The sequence below is a fragment of the Typopeltis vanoorti genome, chromosome 3 (assembly GCF_054136105.1).
Source record: "Typopeltis vanoorti isolate ZY-2024b chromosome 3, IOZ_Tvanoo_1.0, whole genome shotgun sequence".
In the NCBI taxonomy this organism is placed as follows: Eukaryota; Metazoa; Arthropoda; class Arachnida; order Uropygi; family Thelyphonidae; genus Typopeltis; species Typopeltis vanoorti.
This window is the reverse complement of record NC_143551.1, coordinates 149,055,842-149,074,302: the sequence shown is the minus strand read 5'-3', so window position 1 is coordinate 149,074,302 and position 18,461 is coordinate 149,055,842. Positions and strand designations below refer to the sequence as shown.

Below are 18,461 nucleotides of genomic sequence, written 5' to 3'. Positions count from 1 at the left end.
CGCAAATCGCTGCTCCTGCAGAAATTCCGAATGCATATATTCAACACAAAACATCTGCTTCATGATGCACAGTGATGGTATCATTTATCCCCAAATAACTATTTATTCCAAATATTTACAGCAGTATATTGCAAGTCTTTTGGATTGTAAACTTTTTTGCATACCACAGTCTGCAATTCATTCTTTGCTAGCTAAGTGAACAAACAAACAAAAAAAACAATTTGTTATCAAGCAGTTATACTTGCTGAAAAAACGTCTATCAGTGATATTGATATAATGATTACTGCTGCTCATAATGATTGTTACATTTTTCTTTTCTTTCAGATAAGATGGGAGAAAAATATTACATTAGGGGAGCCACCAGGATTTTTGCATTCATGGTGGTGGTAAGTTATTCTTAGGAGTTTACACATTTAATGAAAAATAATGTAGTAGGATGCCTTTTCACTATGTTATGAATTAAATTAAACTTTCCCACAATGAAGCTTTGGACTCCATGGAGGTCTGATGAATAACAAACATTAACAATGCCATGAAATGATATTTTTGTCTGATCCTTTATCCAAGTGTAAGCAAAAAAAATAAATTATAATGTTTGTATAATGCTATGTATTATGGGAATAGCAGCTACTCGAACCGGTTTTCTTCTGGGTCTGGCTCAGGCTCCCACTGATCACTGATGAAACCTCAATAAAGGTCTACTCCAGTTTGGGTAGTGGTTTTTCCCATAATAAATAGCATTATACACACCTAAAAGGATGTGTGCTTTGCATTATGGGATACTAAGGCAGTTAATCTGAAGTCATTAGCCTCTATATATACAAGTAACCTAGTCACAAAGAAACTTCACTTGCAAACTTTATTTGCTTACACTTCGATAAAGGATTAAACAAGAATATAATTTAAGTTAAGGGGATAAAAATCCCTTATTGTTTTTCAGCCAGTAAGCGAAACTAAGATCGAAAACTACGATCTGAACGTTTCATGCCGACGAACTGTCGGCGTATCCAAGCGTAAGTGACCACTTGGTAGTGCCACACCACGGCAACTCGTTGCAAAGGTGGAGCAAGATCCCTCACTGTTCTTGATATTTTCTCATTATGTTAAAACACACAGCTCTTAGGAGATGTAGTACTGTTTTACATTATGAGGAGAGGTCACTACCCAGACCGGTTTCAACCTTTTTTTGAGGTCTCATCAGTGAGTAGCTAGACCTAGAATATCAGAGTTTAAGTGAAAAGAACTTGCATACTTTTGCTATACTATTGCCAGAAAGGTGTGTCACTATATTATATTATAACATAGTATAACTGTGAGGGAATATAAAAGTATAAAATAGTATAAAAGTGAGGGAGCTTGCTCCACCTTTGCAACGAGTTGCCGTGGTGTGGCACTACCAAGTGGTCACTTACGCTTGGATACGCCGACAGTTCATCGGCATGAAACGTTCAGATCGTAGTTTTCGATCTTAGTTTCGCTTACTGGCTGAAAAACAATAAGGGATTTTTATCCTCCCCTTAACTTATCAACCTCGCCAGAAAAATAGCCGTTTGGCTTTTCATCTTAGTTATACTATGTTATAATATAATATAGTGACACACCTTTCTGGCAATCGTATAGCAAAAGTATGTAAGTTCTTTTCACTTAAACTCTGATGTTCTAGGTCTAGCTACTCACTGATGAGACCTCAAAAAAAAGGTTGAAACCGGTCTGGGTAGTGACCTCTCCTCATAATGTAAAACAGTACTATATCTCCTAAGAGCTGTGTGTTTTTACATTATGAGAAAATATCAAGAACAGTGAGGGAGCTTGCTCCACCTTTGCAACGCGTTGCCGTGGTGTCGCACTACCAAGTGGTCACTTACGCTTGGATACGCCGGCAGTTCATCGGCATGAAACGTTCAGATCGTAGTTTTCGATCTTAGTTTCGCTTACTGGCTGAAAAACAATAAGGGATTTTTATCCCCTTAACTTATCAACCTCAGAAGAAAAATAGCCGTTTGGCTTTTCATCTTAAGAATATAATTTCTTGCCATTTTTAATTTAATGATATAGAATGTACAAAAATATTTTTTAAGGCCTCTGAGATATTTCATCCTTTATCCTGTCTTCTGGATTAAGCTGTGTATAAAGCTATGTTAACTAGATAGTACTGTTCACAATCGACTCTCACCTAATAGCACACGCATAGGCATGGCTCACCAAATTATGTGGGATGAGTTTGGCAAAAAAAATGAACTTGCCAAACCCATTCCATCATCATCATCAAATTCCTGCCATTTACCCTCAAGGGGTGTACAGGATATGACAGTACTACATGAAAAAATTACATCATTACTAACTTCCTATCTACAATTTTCCTCCAAATCAGTCTGTTACTTGTCAAGACTCCAACATTATCAGATCTTATATTTCTATCATCTAAGGCACTTTGTACCGTATCAATCCACCTATATCTTGGTCTTCCTCTGGGTCGTTTTCCTGCGAACCTGGCAGAGAACACTTGTTTTGCTAATCTTTCCTCTCCCATTCTATTTTTTTATTATTATTATTATTATTATTATTACCACGGGCTACTCCAGGAGTCCTTAGACTCATCGAGGGAGGCCCTAAACATCATGTTCACGCAGCTGTTCAAAGTTCTCACAGTATCTATCATACCTTGCCTTGAACTCGCTCACTGTCATAGCACCCACAACAGACTCTGGCAGCTTATTCCACTCATCTAAAAGTAAAGAACCCAGCTCTAACACCCCTGCTAACCACGCTCTTGCCCAGCTTCCATGGGTGTCCCCTAGTTCTCCCAACACCAGTCCTGATCTCAAAAATATCATCTGAATTAATCCTATAGAATCCTTTTAGCAATTTGAATGTCTCAATCATGTCTCCCCTTTTCCGCCTATCAACTAGTTTCTGCAACCCACAAATCTTCAACCTGTTCTCATATGGTTCATTCCATAGACCTGCTATCATCTTAGTCACTCGCCTCTGGATCCTCTCAACCTCCTCCCCATCAAGAAGGAACCGAGGTGACCAAATCTGGGCACAGTAGTCGAGATGAGGTCTTATCAGGGCTCGGTACAGAGGTACAATAACTTGTTTTTCTCTGCTCGTCAAGGTATTCTTCAACAACCAAATGAGTTGATGAGCTGATTTAGCTACTTTCGCAATGTGCCCCCTAAACTTCATCTCCCTATCCACCAACACTCCCAAGTCCCTGGCCTCATCAATCTCTTGGAGCACAGTTCCACCAATGTGGTATACTGCTGCTAATCTTTTCACTCCGAAATGCATAACCTTACATTTTGTCACATTAAATTGACATCCATTCTCCTTAGTCCAGAACTCCAATCTATCTAAGTCATCTTGCATTTAAGTAACCATACCACCTGAGATTAGCTCTGCTAACACATTCCTGGATGCTGACAATGTCAAGTTCTTTCCTAATATCCTAATTTTTAATATGATATTGCCATTGATGCCATCTCTTCATGCCTCTAATCTTTCTCAGGACTCTGATATCTGCGGTCTCTAGTCTTTGGTCAAGTGTTTTACTTCTGACCCAGCTCTCAGATCCATAAGTTAAAACTGGTTTGAACACTGTCTTGTATACAGCTAATTTAGTGTTCCGACTAATTTCTCTCTTATTCCATATGAATTTATTCAATTGACTTCCCACCATACCAGCTATGCTGATTCTGTTGTCTATTTCTATATTTAATTTATCATCTTCAGTAAAAATCGTGCCTAAGTAGCTGAAATGTTTTACTTGTTCCACAGGTTGTCCATTCACAACACAGTTGACATTTTCAATGATTCTGCCTATTTTCATTGTCTTTGTCTTTTTATTGCTGACATTCATACCATATCTATTACAACAGCAATTGAATTTAGTCAGAGAATCTTGCAGACTTGTAGCAGATTTATTTAGAAGTATAACATCATCCGCATAAAGCAAAGAGCTGACATTAACATCTCCAATTTTGATATCAGGTTTAATACCACTTTCCTTCATAATGTGATCCATATAGATAATGAATAACAGAGGGGATAATGTACATCCTTGTCTCACACCAGATTTAACATTAAACCATCTTCCTGTTCTTCCTTCAATTCTAACTGCTGACTTACAACTCAAATAAAGACTAAGTATTGCTTGATATAATGCCCCATTGACACCATATAACTGCAGCGTATTGAATAGCTTCTCTCTTGGCACCCTGTCATATGCCTTTTCCAAATCGACAAAACTTAAACACAGATCTTTGTTATATTCCCATGCTTTCTCAACTATTTGTCGTAAAGTGAAGATCTGATCCTGACAGCCTCTATTTGGCCTGAATCCAGCTTGTTCTTCACCAAGCTTTTCTTCCACAATTCTTCTCAACCGTTTCTCAAGTATACTTGCATAGATCTTACCAGGAACCCTCAGTAGGGAAATACCTCTGTAATTCTCACATTCAGTTTTATTTCCCTTTTTATATATGGGTACTATGAGAGCTCTACTCCAATCATCGGGAATTCGTCCCTCTGTCCAGGCTTTCTGAACTGTGCAGTGCAGCCACTGTAAGACTTTTATACTACCATACTTCAGCATTTCTGGTCGAATATCATCTACTCCTGCTGCCTTTCCACATTTCAAGCCTTTGATGGCTTTTTCTACCTTCAAGTATGAATATGTAATACTGACTGCATGCCTGGTCAGTGTTTTTTATCACTGTGCTGTCATCAATGCTTGTTTCATTTAGCAGTTTTTCAAAGTAATTACTCCATACTTTAAGGATATCTTTTTCTCCTGTTTTCATGTCACCTTTATCATCTCTAACTCCTTTTACAGCACTCTTTCCTCCATTCCTAAGCTTCTTCAACAACTTCCAGAATATTTTGCCACCTTCTTGATATTTATTTTCTATATTCTTGCCAAAGTCCTCCCATGCTTTTGTTTAGCTAGTTTTACACACTGTTTAGCTTTCTTACATTTGTCTCTATATTCTGTAAGAGTAAAAGCTGACCTATTCTCCAGGAACTTTTGATATGCTTTCTTCTTTTCCTTCACTGCCTCTTTAACTTTCTGTGTCCACCAGGGAGTTCTGATTTTTTTATCCTTGCACACAACCTCACCACATGCCTCTCTGGCAGAATCAATCAATGCTTTCTTCAGAGTTTGCCACTGAATCTCCAAGGTTTGATTCCTGTTCTCAAACTCCTTCATTTTCTTTTCAATAATCTTTGTGTATTTTAATCTACAGTTCACATCTGAGAGCTGCTCAACTTTTATTCGCTTTAAAACTTTCTTACATGTTATTCTTTTCGATATGAAATTCAATTTTATCCTGCTCAAGACTAAATAGTGATCACTTCCAATTTCAAATCCTCTGTACACTCTGGTGTCCTGCACCAGGGAGAAAACATCACTATCAACAATAACATAGTCAATGAGGCTTTTCTTATTCCTAGCCTCTTCTCTCCATGTGAATTTGTGCACATTTTTATGTTGGAACATGGTGTTAGTAATAACCAGTCCATGTCCTGAGCAGAAATCCAACAGATATTTGCCATTATTATTAGCTTGGCTCTTTTCTCCAAATTTTCCCAAAATATTTTTGTATGTCTCACAATCATTTCCTACTCTGCTATTTAGATCTCCAACAAGGACCAACTTTTCCTTTTTCATTGTGTCAGTCGCTTTTTCTAGAGCGTCAAAAAATTTCTCCACTTCTACCTTAGTAGAACCTTCTGTGGGACCATAGGCACAAATAAGTCTCATTGTCCAGTTCCCCATTCTCATATTTGCCCACATTACTCTACTTGAGACTGACTGCCATTCAAGAAGATTAGCCTCGTATTTTGTGTTGAATTTCCTTCAAACCCCCATTCCACATTTTTAAATGATATGTGCCTATGTTCCCATAAGTCAGAAGAGTTCCATAAAGTGATTAATTGTGCTGCATCTGTGTTTTCTTCAAGTTAAAATTATTTATTAAATAAAATATAATCTATTTTGTTCACTCTGCAGCTACTTGCCAGCTGCAAAATCTGCTCACTATAAGCGAGTATATTTGTCAAGTTCTGCTCATAGAGACCACAGGAATGGTTTAGTATAGTGGATAGTTTGCTATAGTGAATTTCTACTGGCATGACATTGCAATGTGTGGCTTTAGTTGGGACTTTTCAGTAGTTGGTTATTATAAGAGTTAGTAATGCCCGCAACTCTCCAACTTACACAGATTTGCTCTTACAGTTTTTTTTTTTTCTTTCTGCCACTGCATACATAACATTGTTGCATACTTGTGCATGTTTGCAGCTTGTTGCTGATTTGAAGATGAACTTTAAAAAGGAAACATAAATGTTTAGCTCGATACACTTCTGATGCTATTGTTTCCACACATACTTATTTATTACAGGTTTAATTTGCACGATTATTAAACATGTCAATAAGACCAGCAAAGGAAAATCTCAACATTGAAGATATCTTGGCACATAAAAAGAGGTATGTCGGTTGTTATCACTTTGTGTAAATCATACAAAAACTCATTTGATTTTATGCTTGTTGATACTGCACATGAATTTAAATTATGCGAGTCAGCAATCTTTGACAAAGAAAATCACCTATTCTCAGAGTGAAACCATCCAAGAGTTGGTAAACTTGTTAATTGTGTGGATCGAAGATTTAAATGAAAAATCAATACTTGTTCTCAAATAATAACAAATAAGACTGTGAAAGTAAAAAAATAGAAAAAATAATCAATCGATAAATAAGAATAGTCAAAAGACATGAGAAAGAAAAAAATGGTATGCCCTGTTTAATGTGCAGAAATTTACTTTATGTGGTTTTGTTGGGTTATCCAAGAAACTGGGATTACCCAGTAGTAGTGTTTACTATATATAGAGAGAGAGTGAGTGAGATAGTAGACTGTATTTAGAACTGATTTCATTCATAAGTGATAGAAAAATAGTATTCATCAGGGAATTAGTTATCTATCAGATGTACAAGATATCATGTTAGTACTGCATGGAAAGTTAACAGTATTAACATCCCAACTGGTCGTAACGTCTATAGACGTCCAGCAAAATCTGGATACGATTCTGTAACACCTATTGAATAACATGGATAAGAAGTGCAATTTGATCTCATTATTTCATCCGCCAAGGTCGGTAGGGAGGTTAATAACTTCCTGTGTACAGTTTTCCTTCCAAATATCATTACCTGTTAGTAACTTATATTTTAATATTCTAAGACGCTTCTAACCACATCATTCCACTTACATCTTGGTCTTTCTTTCATTCCTACCATCAATTTTGCTAGAATTTTCTTTCCCATTCTGTTTAAGTAATCATATTACCTGGGTGAGCTCTCCTTACACATTTCTGAATGCTAACAATATCAAGCTCCTTCCTAATATCTTAATTCTTAATATGATTCTATCATTGATGTCACCTGTTCATTCCACTAATTTTTCTCAGAACTCATGTTTGTGATCTCCTATCTTTCATCAGCACTTAAAATTGGTTAATATTTAAAAATTTAATTGGTTAAACTTTGAACACTGGCTTATGTAACTAGTTGAGTTTTTGACAGCTTGCTGTCTTGTCCCATATAAATATATAGGCTCATTGTGGGCCTCGCATGATGAAGCTGACTCCATGGAGGGTAATAATAATAATTTTTTTGACTTCCTAACATACCAAAACTTCTGCCTACACAGCGAAGTGTTTACCTGTTTATAGATTTTCCATTCAGAATTCATTCCTTCATTTCTAAGATTTTCAATAACCTTTAAGATATTCTTTAGAGAATTCAGATGATGATTTTCATGTTCTTTCCTTTTAATTTTTATATATATTGTTGATTTTCATGTCAAATTTTTTACAACAGTTATTCAGTTCAGTTAGGGAGTCCTGCAGAGGTGTATTGGATTTAAGGGTATAACATTATTTGCATAAAGTAAATAGCTGAGTTGAATATCTCTAAATATATGTTTAAAATATTGGATTTAATGCCATTTTTCTTCATAATATGATTCATGTAGATCATAGGTTTTCCATTCACTACCTTTATTTACCCTAAAAATTAGCTTGTTCTTCTCCAAATTTCTCATCCACAATTTTAATTAGCCTCTTCTAAAGTATACATGCATAAATCTCATCTGAAGTAGTAGAGAGATTCCTATTCTCACATTTGGTTTTATTTACCCTTCCATGAATATATACTAAAAATATGTGCTAAACTTGATCTTCTGACTTTTGAAGTAATTACTCCAGATGACTGAAATAATTATTTCAGGCTTTGTCACATGCATGATCTCTTATTTCTTTTACCTCTTCTGGTAATAGTATAAATGAAGGAATAGTATATTCCTTCATTTCTAAGATTTTCAATAACCTTTAGGATATTCTGCCAATTTCCTGATATTTACCATTTTCCCATTAATTTTGTTTAGCGACTTATATATAGGGCTTTGCTTTCTTACATTTTTCTCTGCATTCTCTTGCAGCACATGCCGATTATTTGCTAGGAACTTTTGATACCCTTTCCTCTTTTGCAGTTTTGCTTCTAACTCAGTGAGTTCATCATGGAGTTCTGATTTTTCTAGATTCAACTAGATAGGGGTCTATCTAGTTGAATTAAAGATTTAATTTTTTTTGTTTTTTTCCTTGAATAATCTTTGTATATTTGAGTCTATGGTTCACTTCTGAAAGCTTCTCAACTTTTGTTCCTTTTCAAAACTTTTATACATATTTTTCATTTCATATATTGTATATGTTGGCATATAAGATGATATTTGAAATTTAAAAAAAATTGCTGAAACCAGGACATTATTTTATACTGAGTATAAAATCTGAACCTTTAAATTTGGCGATGGAGAACATTGTCAAATGGTCATCTAACCCCTACAGTAATGTATACTCTGTAGAGTTGTTATGCTAGATGCGTATGCAGTGTTCTAATAAGCATGTTAATAAACTGATATATCAACACATTAATATATTTTATATATACATTTTTGTATTTAATAACTGTATTCAGTAGAGCAACTATGTAGCTTTTTCATTTAAACCGAATGAAACCTTACTGGTGATCACATGGTCATCTAACCCCTACAGTAATGTATACTCTGTAGAGTTGTTATGCTAGATGCGTATGCAGTGTTCTAATAAGCATGTTAATAAACTGATATATTAACACATTAATATATTTTATATATACATTTTTGTATTTAATAACTGTATTCAGTAGAGCAACTATGTAGCTTTTTCATTTAAACCGAATGAAACCTTACTGGTGATCACATGAATTATAATATATGAAAGTGAATACTAGTATAAATGCGACAAACAATTTTACTCATCAGTACAAGAAGATATTGTTCATAAATTACAGTAAGAAAAATATTTGAGGTGATTGCTATGTCTAAATTATATTCAAGTAAAAGTAATGTGTAAGAGGCTGTCAGCATTAAGTATAAAATTTGTGGTCATGTTATTTTGCAAGTATAGCTCAAAATGTAGATTTTGGGGGTAGCATTATATGCCAATATGTATGGTAATTATTTTTCCCTTTCCATTTTATTAAAATGATTAGCTAAGCTGCACCTTGTTGGTAAGCAGGAATATGATACTTTATAGGGAACAACATGATTTTGTGAAGGGTAGGTTCACCTTGGTAATTTGCTTACTTTTTTATAATAAAGTGACAGTTGAGTCGAATAAAGAAAATATGCAAAGCCATTTGATAGTATTCTTCATGTGAATGTGTTGCATAAATTGAGGCAAATTGGGGATGGATATGAAGCAGGTAATTTGGATCAGAGGGTGTTGATGGACAGATTTCAAAGAATGGTTTATGGGGAAGTTGAGTTAAGAGATCACAAGGTGTGTACTTTATTGATAGAAATGAAGTACAGATTGAGGCCAGGAATTTGGGGGTGATCGAATTCATTAAATTATGTGGCTATTGAAGAACATGCTGACAAGCAGAGATAAGGAGATTATTATTGCCCTTTCTGTGGCTTTAGTAAGACCTCATCTTGATTATTGTGTGCAGATCTAATTTGGATTCCTTTAGAATAAAGTGGTGGAGAGGATCCAGAGGTGAGAGACCAAAATTGTGGCAGGTCTGTTGAATGTTCCTTATGAGAATAGATTGAAAGTCTGTGAACTTCAAAAACTAAATTAAAAAAGAGGAACATGATAAATACATATAATTTATTAAAGGAGTTTTATAGGATTGACACCAAAGACTTTTCAGCACATAGTAGGAAGGGAGAGAAGAAAGTGTCATCCTTGAAAATTGTATAAGAGCATGGTTAGCAAGAGTGTTAGGATTACATTTTTCGCTTGGAGAGTGGTGAATGGATTGCAGAGCTGATTTTTGAGCAGTTCATGAAAGAGTTCAAGGAGAAGTATTGTGTGGACAATAGTTTGTGGTCTCCTACAATGAAACTTTGATTCCTTGGATACCGGAAAAATAATAGTAGTAATGGCATCATTTTCCTTTCTAATATTTTCATTTTATCATGATCCTGCCATTGATGCAACTATTCACTCCATATTTTTTCCCCTTCAGGACTCTCATATCTATGCTTTTCTAGTTCGATTAACTGCTTTATTTCCAGTTAAGGTTTGAAATTTGTAAGGCAAAATTAGTTTTAATACTATCTTTTAGTGTTTTGGCTAATTTCTTACTTATTCTATATGTTTATTCATCTGGCTTCTTACTCTATATGTGCACATAAGGTTAGAAATAAATATCAATGTTCTATCAGTTAGTGCAATAACTTGCACCAACTGATTTAATTACAACCTATTTAATTATAGAAACATTGTCGCTAAAGATTCAAATATGTCACATGATGAAGGTGAGCGGCCGATTGTGTTGATAATTAAAATTTAATTCCATTCATTTTACAAATAATGTGAGCAATTATAAATTATAATGAATACTAAAAATTTAATTATAAATGTAAATTTATTTTTTTCCTGAAAAACTTTAGTTTTCAAAAATTCTCGCATATATCTCGCATCATGATTTTTTTCACTTTAATTTTGGGGAAAAAAGTGAGAGTTTTATTTGAGTAAATACAGTATTATTATCTTAGACCTCCAGGGAGCAAGGACTTATCGAGGGATGCTATAAATCACTCAAGCTAGCTGTCTTACCTTCCCTTAAATTCATAATGTCTTCTTTACTTCATATGATTGTAGCATTTTAGAGATTAATAAATTTAGTTTAAGTATTTATTGCTGAAAGATCTCACCAATTTTTGTCTTTTTTGTTTCAGTCACCCCTATTATGTCGATCTGGTACTTATCTAATTCCTCAGCTAGCTCCGTTTCTTTGCCATTCAGGCTTCTTATGTTGATAGTACCGATCTTTAAATCTGGTGATGTTGAGTTGGGGATGTTTTCAGATTTGTTCCAGTAGCTCACTTTTCGCTGTTCACCCTGTTTCCCTGGCAAAAACAACGGGGGCTTTGTTTAACCGGGCGACGCCCTAGCCGGCATGAAATTTTTTCATGTTGTACCAATATTTTGTATTTTGGTTTAACCAATAAGAATACAATTTGGTCGTCCAAATCCCAAATTACCAGCCCATCCTCGTTCATTCAGTATCCAGGTAGATACCCAACAGGGTGCACCACGAGAAGGGGAGGATTGGACATTAAGTCAGAAGTCCTGGTCGGTTCTCTGCATTCCTTTAAAGGGTATGTGGAGGTCTCAGTCAGTTATACAGCTTTGTCCCTTAAGCACCCCTGTGTGCTTTTGTCAAAATCCTCAAAACTTAAATACACATTATAAATAACAAATTACATGATAACCACAATAATTAAATGAAAGTAGTATAGATATTTTGTACTGAAAATAAAAGTACATCAGTCTAATCATTAAAGTTCCTGTAGCATGACTATAAAAATAAATTACATGATAACCACAATAATTGACTGTAATGAAATGAAAGTACAGATATTTTGTACTGAAAATAACAATACATCATCAGTGCATAGAAACAAGCAAATCATAGAAATGGGAACACAAGGTATATACAGCAGTCGGTGGTTACCAATTAAAAACTATTGCTGCGTGCTAGAAATTAATAAATACTATTATTAAAAATATTATTAAAACTATTTTTGATGGTTATATAAAATAATATAATGTAATACATTGCCAAATCTGAATAGGACTGATTGTCTCTCTCTCTCCCAAAAGTTTGGGAGATTCTTATTTTTTGTAACCATCAAAAAAAGTTTTTAATAATATTATTTATTAATATTAATTTGTAGTATGCAGCAACAGTTTTTAGTTGGTAAACCACCAATATAAAAGAAAGGAGATAGAAGAGATTGCAGAAACTACAGACCAATCATTTTACTCTCCCAAACCTATAAAATATTTGTAAGAATTATACAAAATAGATTAAAAAGCACCTATGAAGAACTGATGGGCACTGAAATAGCTGGTTTTCAAGGACACTTTCTACAATAGACCAGATTTTCACATTTCACCAACTAGCAGAACTCAGCTGGGAAGACCATAAAGACCTATAGTGTTGTTTTGTGGATAAATATATAATACAGTTTCTGATAAAATATTACTCTAAGACAAATGCAATAATTAAAAAGGACACACTCGCAACAGAACCCATAGAGATCCAAAAAAGGAGTAATGCAAGGATGTCCACTATCTCTATGCCTGTTCAACATATATCTAGAAGAAGTTGTAAAGAATGCAATAGATAATGAGCTTGAAATCAATATCAAAGGTTTAAATATAAATAATATCAAATATGCAGATGATCTTGTTCTTATTGCAAGAACTACAAAGATTGATAAACAAACTAAACAAAACCTGTAAAATATATGACATGTTAATAAACATACAAAAGTGATGAAAATAGGAACAAAACTAACATCTCAGTCACCCTAAATGGAGGACAAATATAACAAGTAGATAACTTCATATATCTTGGATCTAAACTAACAGAAACAATAGATGCACTCGGAACAATCAAACACAGAATAGCGATAGGATGGACCTCCATGGGAAAATTACAGAAAATCTGGAAAACAAACAAGATATCTAAACAAGCCAAAATCAAATTATATGAATCAATAATTATACCAACAGTTATCTATGGAGCAGAAGTATGAACAATTAAGAAAAGTGAGGAGAAAAAACTGTTAGCATTTGAAATGAAATGCTTAAGAAAAATAAATAAAACAAGTTGGATAGAAAAGAAAACAAATAGCACAGTTAGACAAGAATTATCGTATAAGAAGACAATATTAGAAAAAATTAGGAAACAACAGTTGAGATGGTTTGGCACGCATGATGCATACAGATTACCTAACATCCTAATAAATACTTTTACAACTGAAAAAAGAAGACCTGGGAGACCAAGAATCACCTGGATATTCATTAAAGAAACGGAATAATTATTCTTTGAAACAACAGTTCTTCCATCCAGGAAGCCTTGGTATGAATGCTGTATTGTTTATTGTTGGAAAATAAAATCTAATAGCTAAACAGTGGTTTATCTATATATTTGGCCTTAATGGTTCTGAAACTTTTAATGCTTTTTACCATGAGGTGGATTCCATTCACCTGGAATCTATTGTGGAATCTGACCTCTAGGTAAAGTTTATTTCTGAAATAAGAGATTCAAGATTGTCTTCCATTTCTGAAAGCCAGTCTTGAACAAGTAGTGTTTTGTAATAGAAACTTTATTTTATTTTTATTTATTTATTTTTGTAGGGGACAGGAAGCAATTATGTGGAACATGTTTGTTCAGAATTTTTTGTGTTTAGGTAGCTATGAAATTAGTTTGGAGTTATCATTTGGGTCTAAACATTTGAATAATATTAAATGAAGATTTTTCATGAGATGAGACATTCAATAAATAGACATTTGATTTTTGGAAATTTGAATTTTTTGTTAATATCAACTTATTGAATTTACTTTAAAATATTTTTATGATTTTTAGTGTGTTCTGGGACCTTTATTGTGCTGCTCCAGAAAGAAGAGAAACATGTGAGCACTCCAGTGAAGCCAAAGCATTTCATGACTATGTAAGTGTCATATTTGACAACAGAACTAATTTTGCATATAAAAATACTTGTAATTTGTCTATTTAGTGTTGGTTTATGTTTACATAAACAATAAATTGCAAAATGCATGCTCATCATCTTTCAGATTATGTCAAACATTTTACAAAAAATGCATACATGTGAATTAAAAAAAAATGTTCAGCATACTATAAATTAGATGCCGAGAAATTATATTCTTGGTTTAATCCTTTATCCAAGTGTAAGCAAACAGTTTGCACTTTGCACCTGAAGTAATTTCAGCACTGGGTAACTCGTATATAGAAGCTAATGACTTCACATCACTTGCCTTAGTATCCCATGGTATCACTTCAGGTCTGGCTCCCACTGATGAGACCTCAATAAAAGTCGGAACTGTTCTGGTAGTGACCTTTCCCATTATGCATAGCATTATACATGTCTATAAGGACATGTGCTTTGCATTATGGGATACCAAGGCAAGTGATGTGAAGTCATTAGCTTCTATATACAAGTTGCCCAGTCCTGAAATTACTTTAGGCACAAGCTTTGTTTGCTTACACTTGGATAAAGGATAAAACCAAAAAAGATAATTTCTTGGCATCTTTAATTTATAGTATAACCAAGTGGAAAAAACTTCCAACAAGTTCAGCATACTCTTTTAGATACTTTGCAGAGATGTTATAAGCTATTGCAGATTGCATTGGATCGATTGTAGAAGTGTATGTAGATGAGGTTCTACAGATGCAGAATCACTTTCCCAAAAGAAAATAGATGTTGTTATCAGTATTATTATTATTGACCTTCCACTAGGAGACTTGAGTCGATCTAAGGTGGCAATAGAATGAACACCATGAATTATCCACATTCATATTTCTATTAGGATATATGTTAACTACTACAAATGTTACCACTTCAAGATTGGTTTTGGGTTTGTGAAGGTAAACTAGAGCATAAGATAGGAAATTTACCTGATAATGCAACTAAATTTTGGAAAGAAATAGAATTGAAAAAACAATACATTTTCAATTACATAACCAAGTGGAAAAAACTTTCAAGTTCAGCATACTCTTTTAGATACTTTGCAGAGATGTCATAAGCTATTGCAGATTGCATTGGATCGATTGTAGAAGTGTATGTAGATGAGATGATAGAAAAGAAAATAGATGTCGCTATCAGTATTATTATTATTGACCTTCTACCAGGAGACTTGAGTCGATCTAAGGTGGCAATAGAATGAACTCCATAAATTATCCACATTCATATTTCTGTTAGGATGTACGTTATCTGCTACGAATGTTACCACTTCAAGATTGGTTTTGGGTTTGTGAAGGTAAGCTAGAGCATAAGACAAGAAATTTACCTGATAATGCAACTAAATTTTGGAAAGAAATAGAATTGAAAAAACAATACATTTTCTCCAAATTTTAAATTTATATTTTTTATATAGATATTTATACACAGTATTTAACAGTACTAGCGTGTTCAGCACTGCCTGATATATCATCATGTATAACCTATTTCCCAGCCATAACTGTTATTGTTTCTTAAAGTTACATAAATTTACTATACACACACACACACACACACACACACACACACACACACACACACACACACACACACACACACACACACACTAGTGGCCAAAATTGTGGAAACCGTTTGGAAAAAGTATATTTTTGAGATTTGATGGCTCATAACACCACTTTTTTTTGGTGTAATACCATAAAATTATATATCAATGGAAAGATAATTTAATCAAGAATGTAATGCAACAAAGTTTGTTCAATTATCTGTATTATATGAAAAGTTATAGTCAAATAATCAGAAAAAAGAAGCACAACTTGCTTAGGTTGATATGAAGTAGCTTTCCTTCATTTGAATGTAGCCAATGAGCATGAGTGTTTAGAGAGCCAATCAGGTGTCATCTTGTTTTGGCAATGAGCCAATAAGGTCACAGTAGGATTCAGCTATTGATGTCATGTATTGGAGCTGAGAGGAGGACATTTGTCAGTGTGTTATGTGATTGCTATCAAGTTGGTTGGTTTTTTCTGTTTTTTCATTTAGTGAGCTTGTAAAACGTAATAAAATTAAAGAAATGGCACAAAGAGTTGACTGGTCACCCAGAAAGCGATGTAAAATAGTACTATTAAGTGAACAAGGCTACAGTTATGAAGAAATTAGAAGAAAAATTGGTGGAAACTTAACCAAAGGTGGCATTTCTAAATTTTTGAAGAGGTATAAGGAGACTCAGTCACTACAAAACCAGACTGGTAAAGGCAGGAAAAGGTGCACAACAGCAAGTGATGATAGAAGAATTGAGAGACTGTGCCTATGTGACAGAAGAAAATCATCTGGGTGTATGCAAGATGAAATGGCACAATACAATGTAAAGTTGAGTGCAAGGACTGTTCGGCGCAGACTGCAGGAATTTGGTCTAAATGCTAGAATTCCACGAAAAAAGCCATTTTTATCTCTCAAACATAGGTTGAAAAGATTAAACTAGGCTAAAACCCATGTTAACTGGAGCAAAACAATGGGACAGTGTTATTTGGAGTGATGAGACCAAAATCTCCCTGTTTGGTAGTGATGGCATAAAATACGTAAGGAAAAGAATCAGAGAAGATTTGGATCCTGATTGCATTACACTTACCATGAAACACCTATTTAGTGTTACGATCTGAGGTTGTATGACATCAAAAGGTGTGGGCAGAATTTGCGTGATTAATAGGAATATAAATGCCCAAAAATACATATGAAATACTTGCGCCCAAACTGAAGATTTCTGCATGTGATCTTTTCCAAGATAATGAAGCATTTATAATTCAACAGGATTCAGCCCCATGTCATGTTGCTGCTGTGTGCAAAAAATCTTCTTCTCTCTTCCATCATCTATGTGGATGATGATGAGGCCAAATGAACTCTTTCCACTTCTGTCTGTCCCAGAAGAGTCCGAACAATTCTGTCCAGTTTGGTGTTGCTTGTTGTCTTGTGATTTGGTTTTCAGGTTCTCTTTTATTTTCTCTATCATTCAAGTCTATCATCATTGTATTCAGGGCTTTAGATGGTAGTCTTTCTGTTCCCATTCTGGTCACATGGCCAAACCATTGCAGTCTTCTTTCTTGGATTTTGTTTATTATTGTTATTTCTTGTTTTAGTTGTTTCCTTATGTCTTTGTTTCTCAGTTGATCCAGCAGAGATACTCCAAGTAATCTTTTTAGCCCACCCATTTCAGTAACTAATATTTTTTTCTCTTCAGCCTTTTTGAGATTCCAGCATTCACTTCCATAAAGGAGTATTGGGAGGACCATTTGTTTCATAGATTCTTACTTTTGTTACTTGTTTGATGTCTCTTGACTTCTATATTTTATTGAGTCGTCCAAAATTTTGGGATGCTTGACTGATTTGTCTGTTTATATCTTTTATAATTTCACCATTGTGCTCAATAACTAACTCCTCCAAGGTAGGTGCATAATTTTTGTTTTGTCTATGTTTATGTTTAATCCAGATTTTATATACTCCTCCTTTATTTTATCAGAAATTCACTGTAGATTTTCTTCTGTGCTTGCAAGTAATGCAATGTCATCTGCAAATTTTTAATTTGTTACATTTTTCCCCATATATTTTGATTCCGGAGTCTTCATTGTTTAAGGTCTTATTGGTTGCTTCTTCCAGTGTAAGATTGAACAGGTCTGGTGACAGATTGCATCCCTGTCTTACTCCGCTCGCTGTGTGGAACCAGTTGATTAAGGTGTCCTCCATTCATACTACAGTGTCAGATTTCTCATACAGATTCTTTATTATTCTGATGGTTTTGTTGGGAATTCCAAATTCTTCCATAATTCTCTTCTACAGATTGAGTCAAATGCCTGACGAAAATCTATGAAATTTATGTAGCAACTTTGGTTGTACTCTAGTGTCTTTCCTATTAGCTGTTCTTAAGGTGAATAGTTGATCAATTGTGCTTCGCCCTGGTCTGAAACCGGCTTGTTCTTCTCCTAGTGCCAGTTCTATATATGGCTTAATTTGTTTTTGGAGTACTTTCCTTAAAACCTTACTTGGAATACTGAGGAGGCTCATGCCTCTGTAATTATTGCATTCTGTTTTATCTCCTTTTTTGTATATAGGAGTCATAACTGATTTAGTCTGATCAGTAGGCACTGCTTCATTTTTGTAGATCCTTTCAAATAATGTTTTTAATGGTTCCAAAAGTGTTCCTTTCCTGCTTTTAAGAATTCTGCATGTATTTGATCAATACCAGGTGCTTTCCTAGTTTTAAGTTTTTCTATGCTGTGTGCTATTATTTCTTTGGTAAAGATATTTGTTTCCTCTTCCATTTCAGTGGCTGGAATAGTAATATCCTGGGAGCTGTTTTTATTATATAAATCTTTGAAG

The 18,461-nt window shown here is 34.3% G+C and overlaps 1 protein-coding gene across 5 annotated transcripts in view; it reads left to right on the top strand.

Annotated features, from left to right (window-relative positions):
* Positions 1–18,461, top strand: part of LOC150108648 (single-stranded DNA-binding protein 3-like) — a 511,764-nt gene that overhangs the window by 53,627 nt on the left and 439,676 nt on the right. For all 5 annotated transcript variants that reach the window (XM_090416121.1, XM_090416119.1, XM_090416120.1 and 2 more), the window contains exons 3-4: positions 325–386; positions 13,985–14,069. In XM_090416121.1, coding sequence (XP_090272247.1) covers positions 325–386; positions 13,985–14,069 — 147 coding nt within the window. The remainder of the gene's footprint in view (positions 1–324; positions 387–13,984; positions 14,070–18,461) is intronic.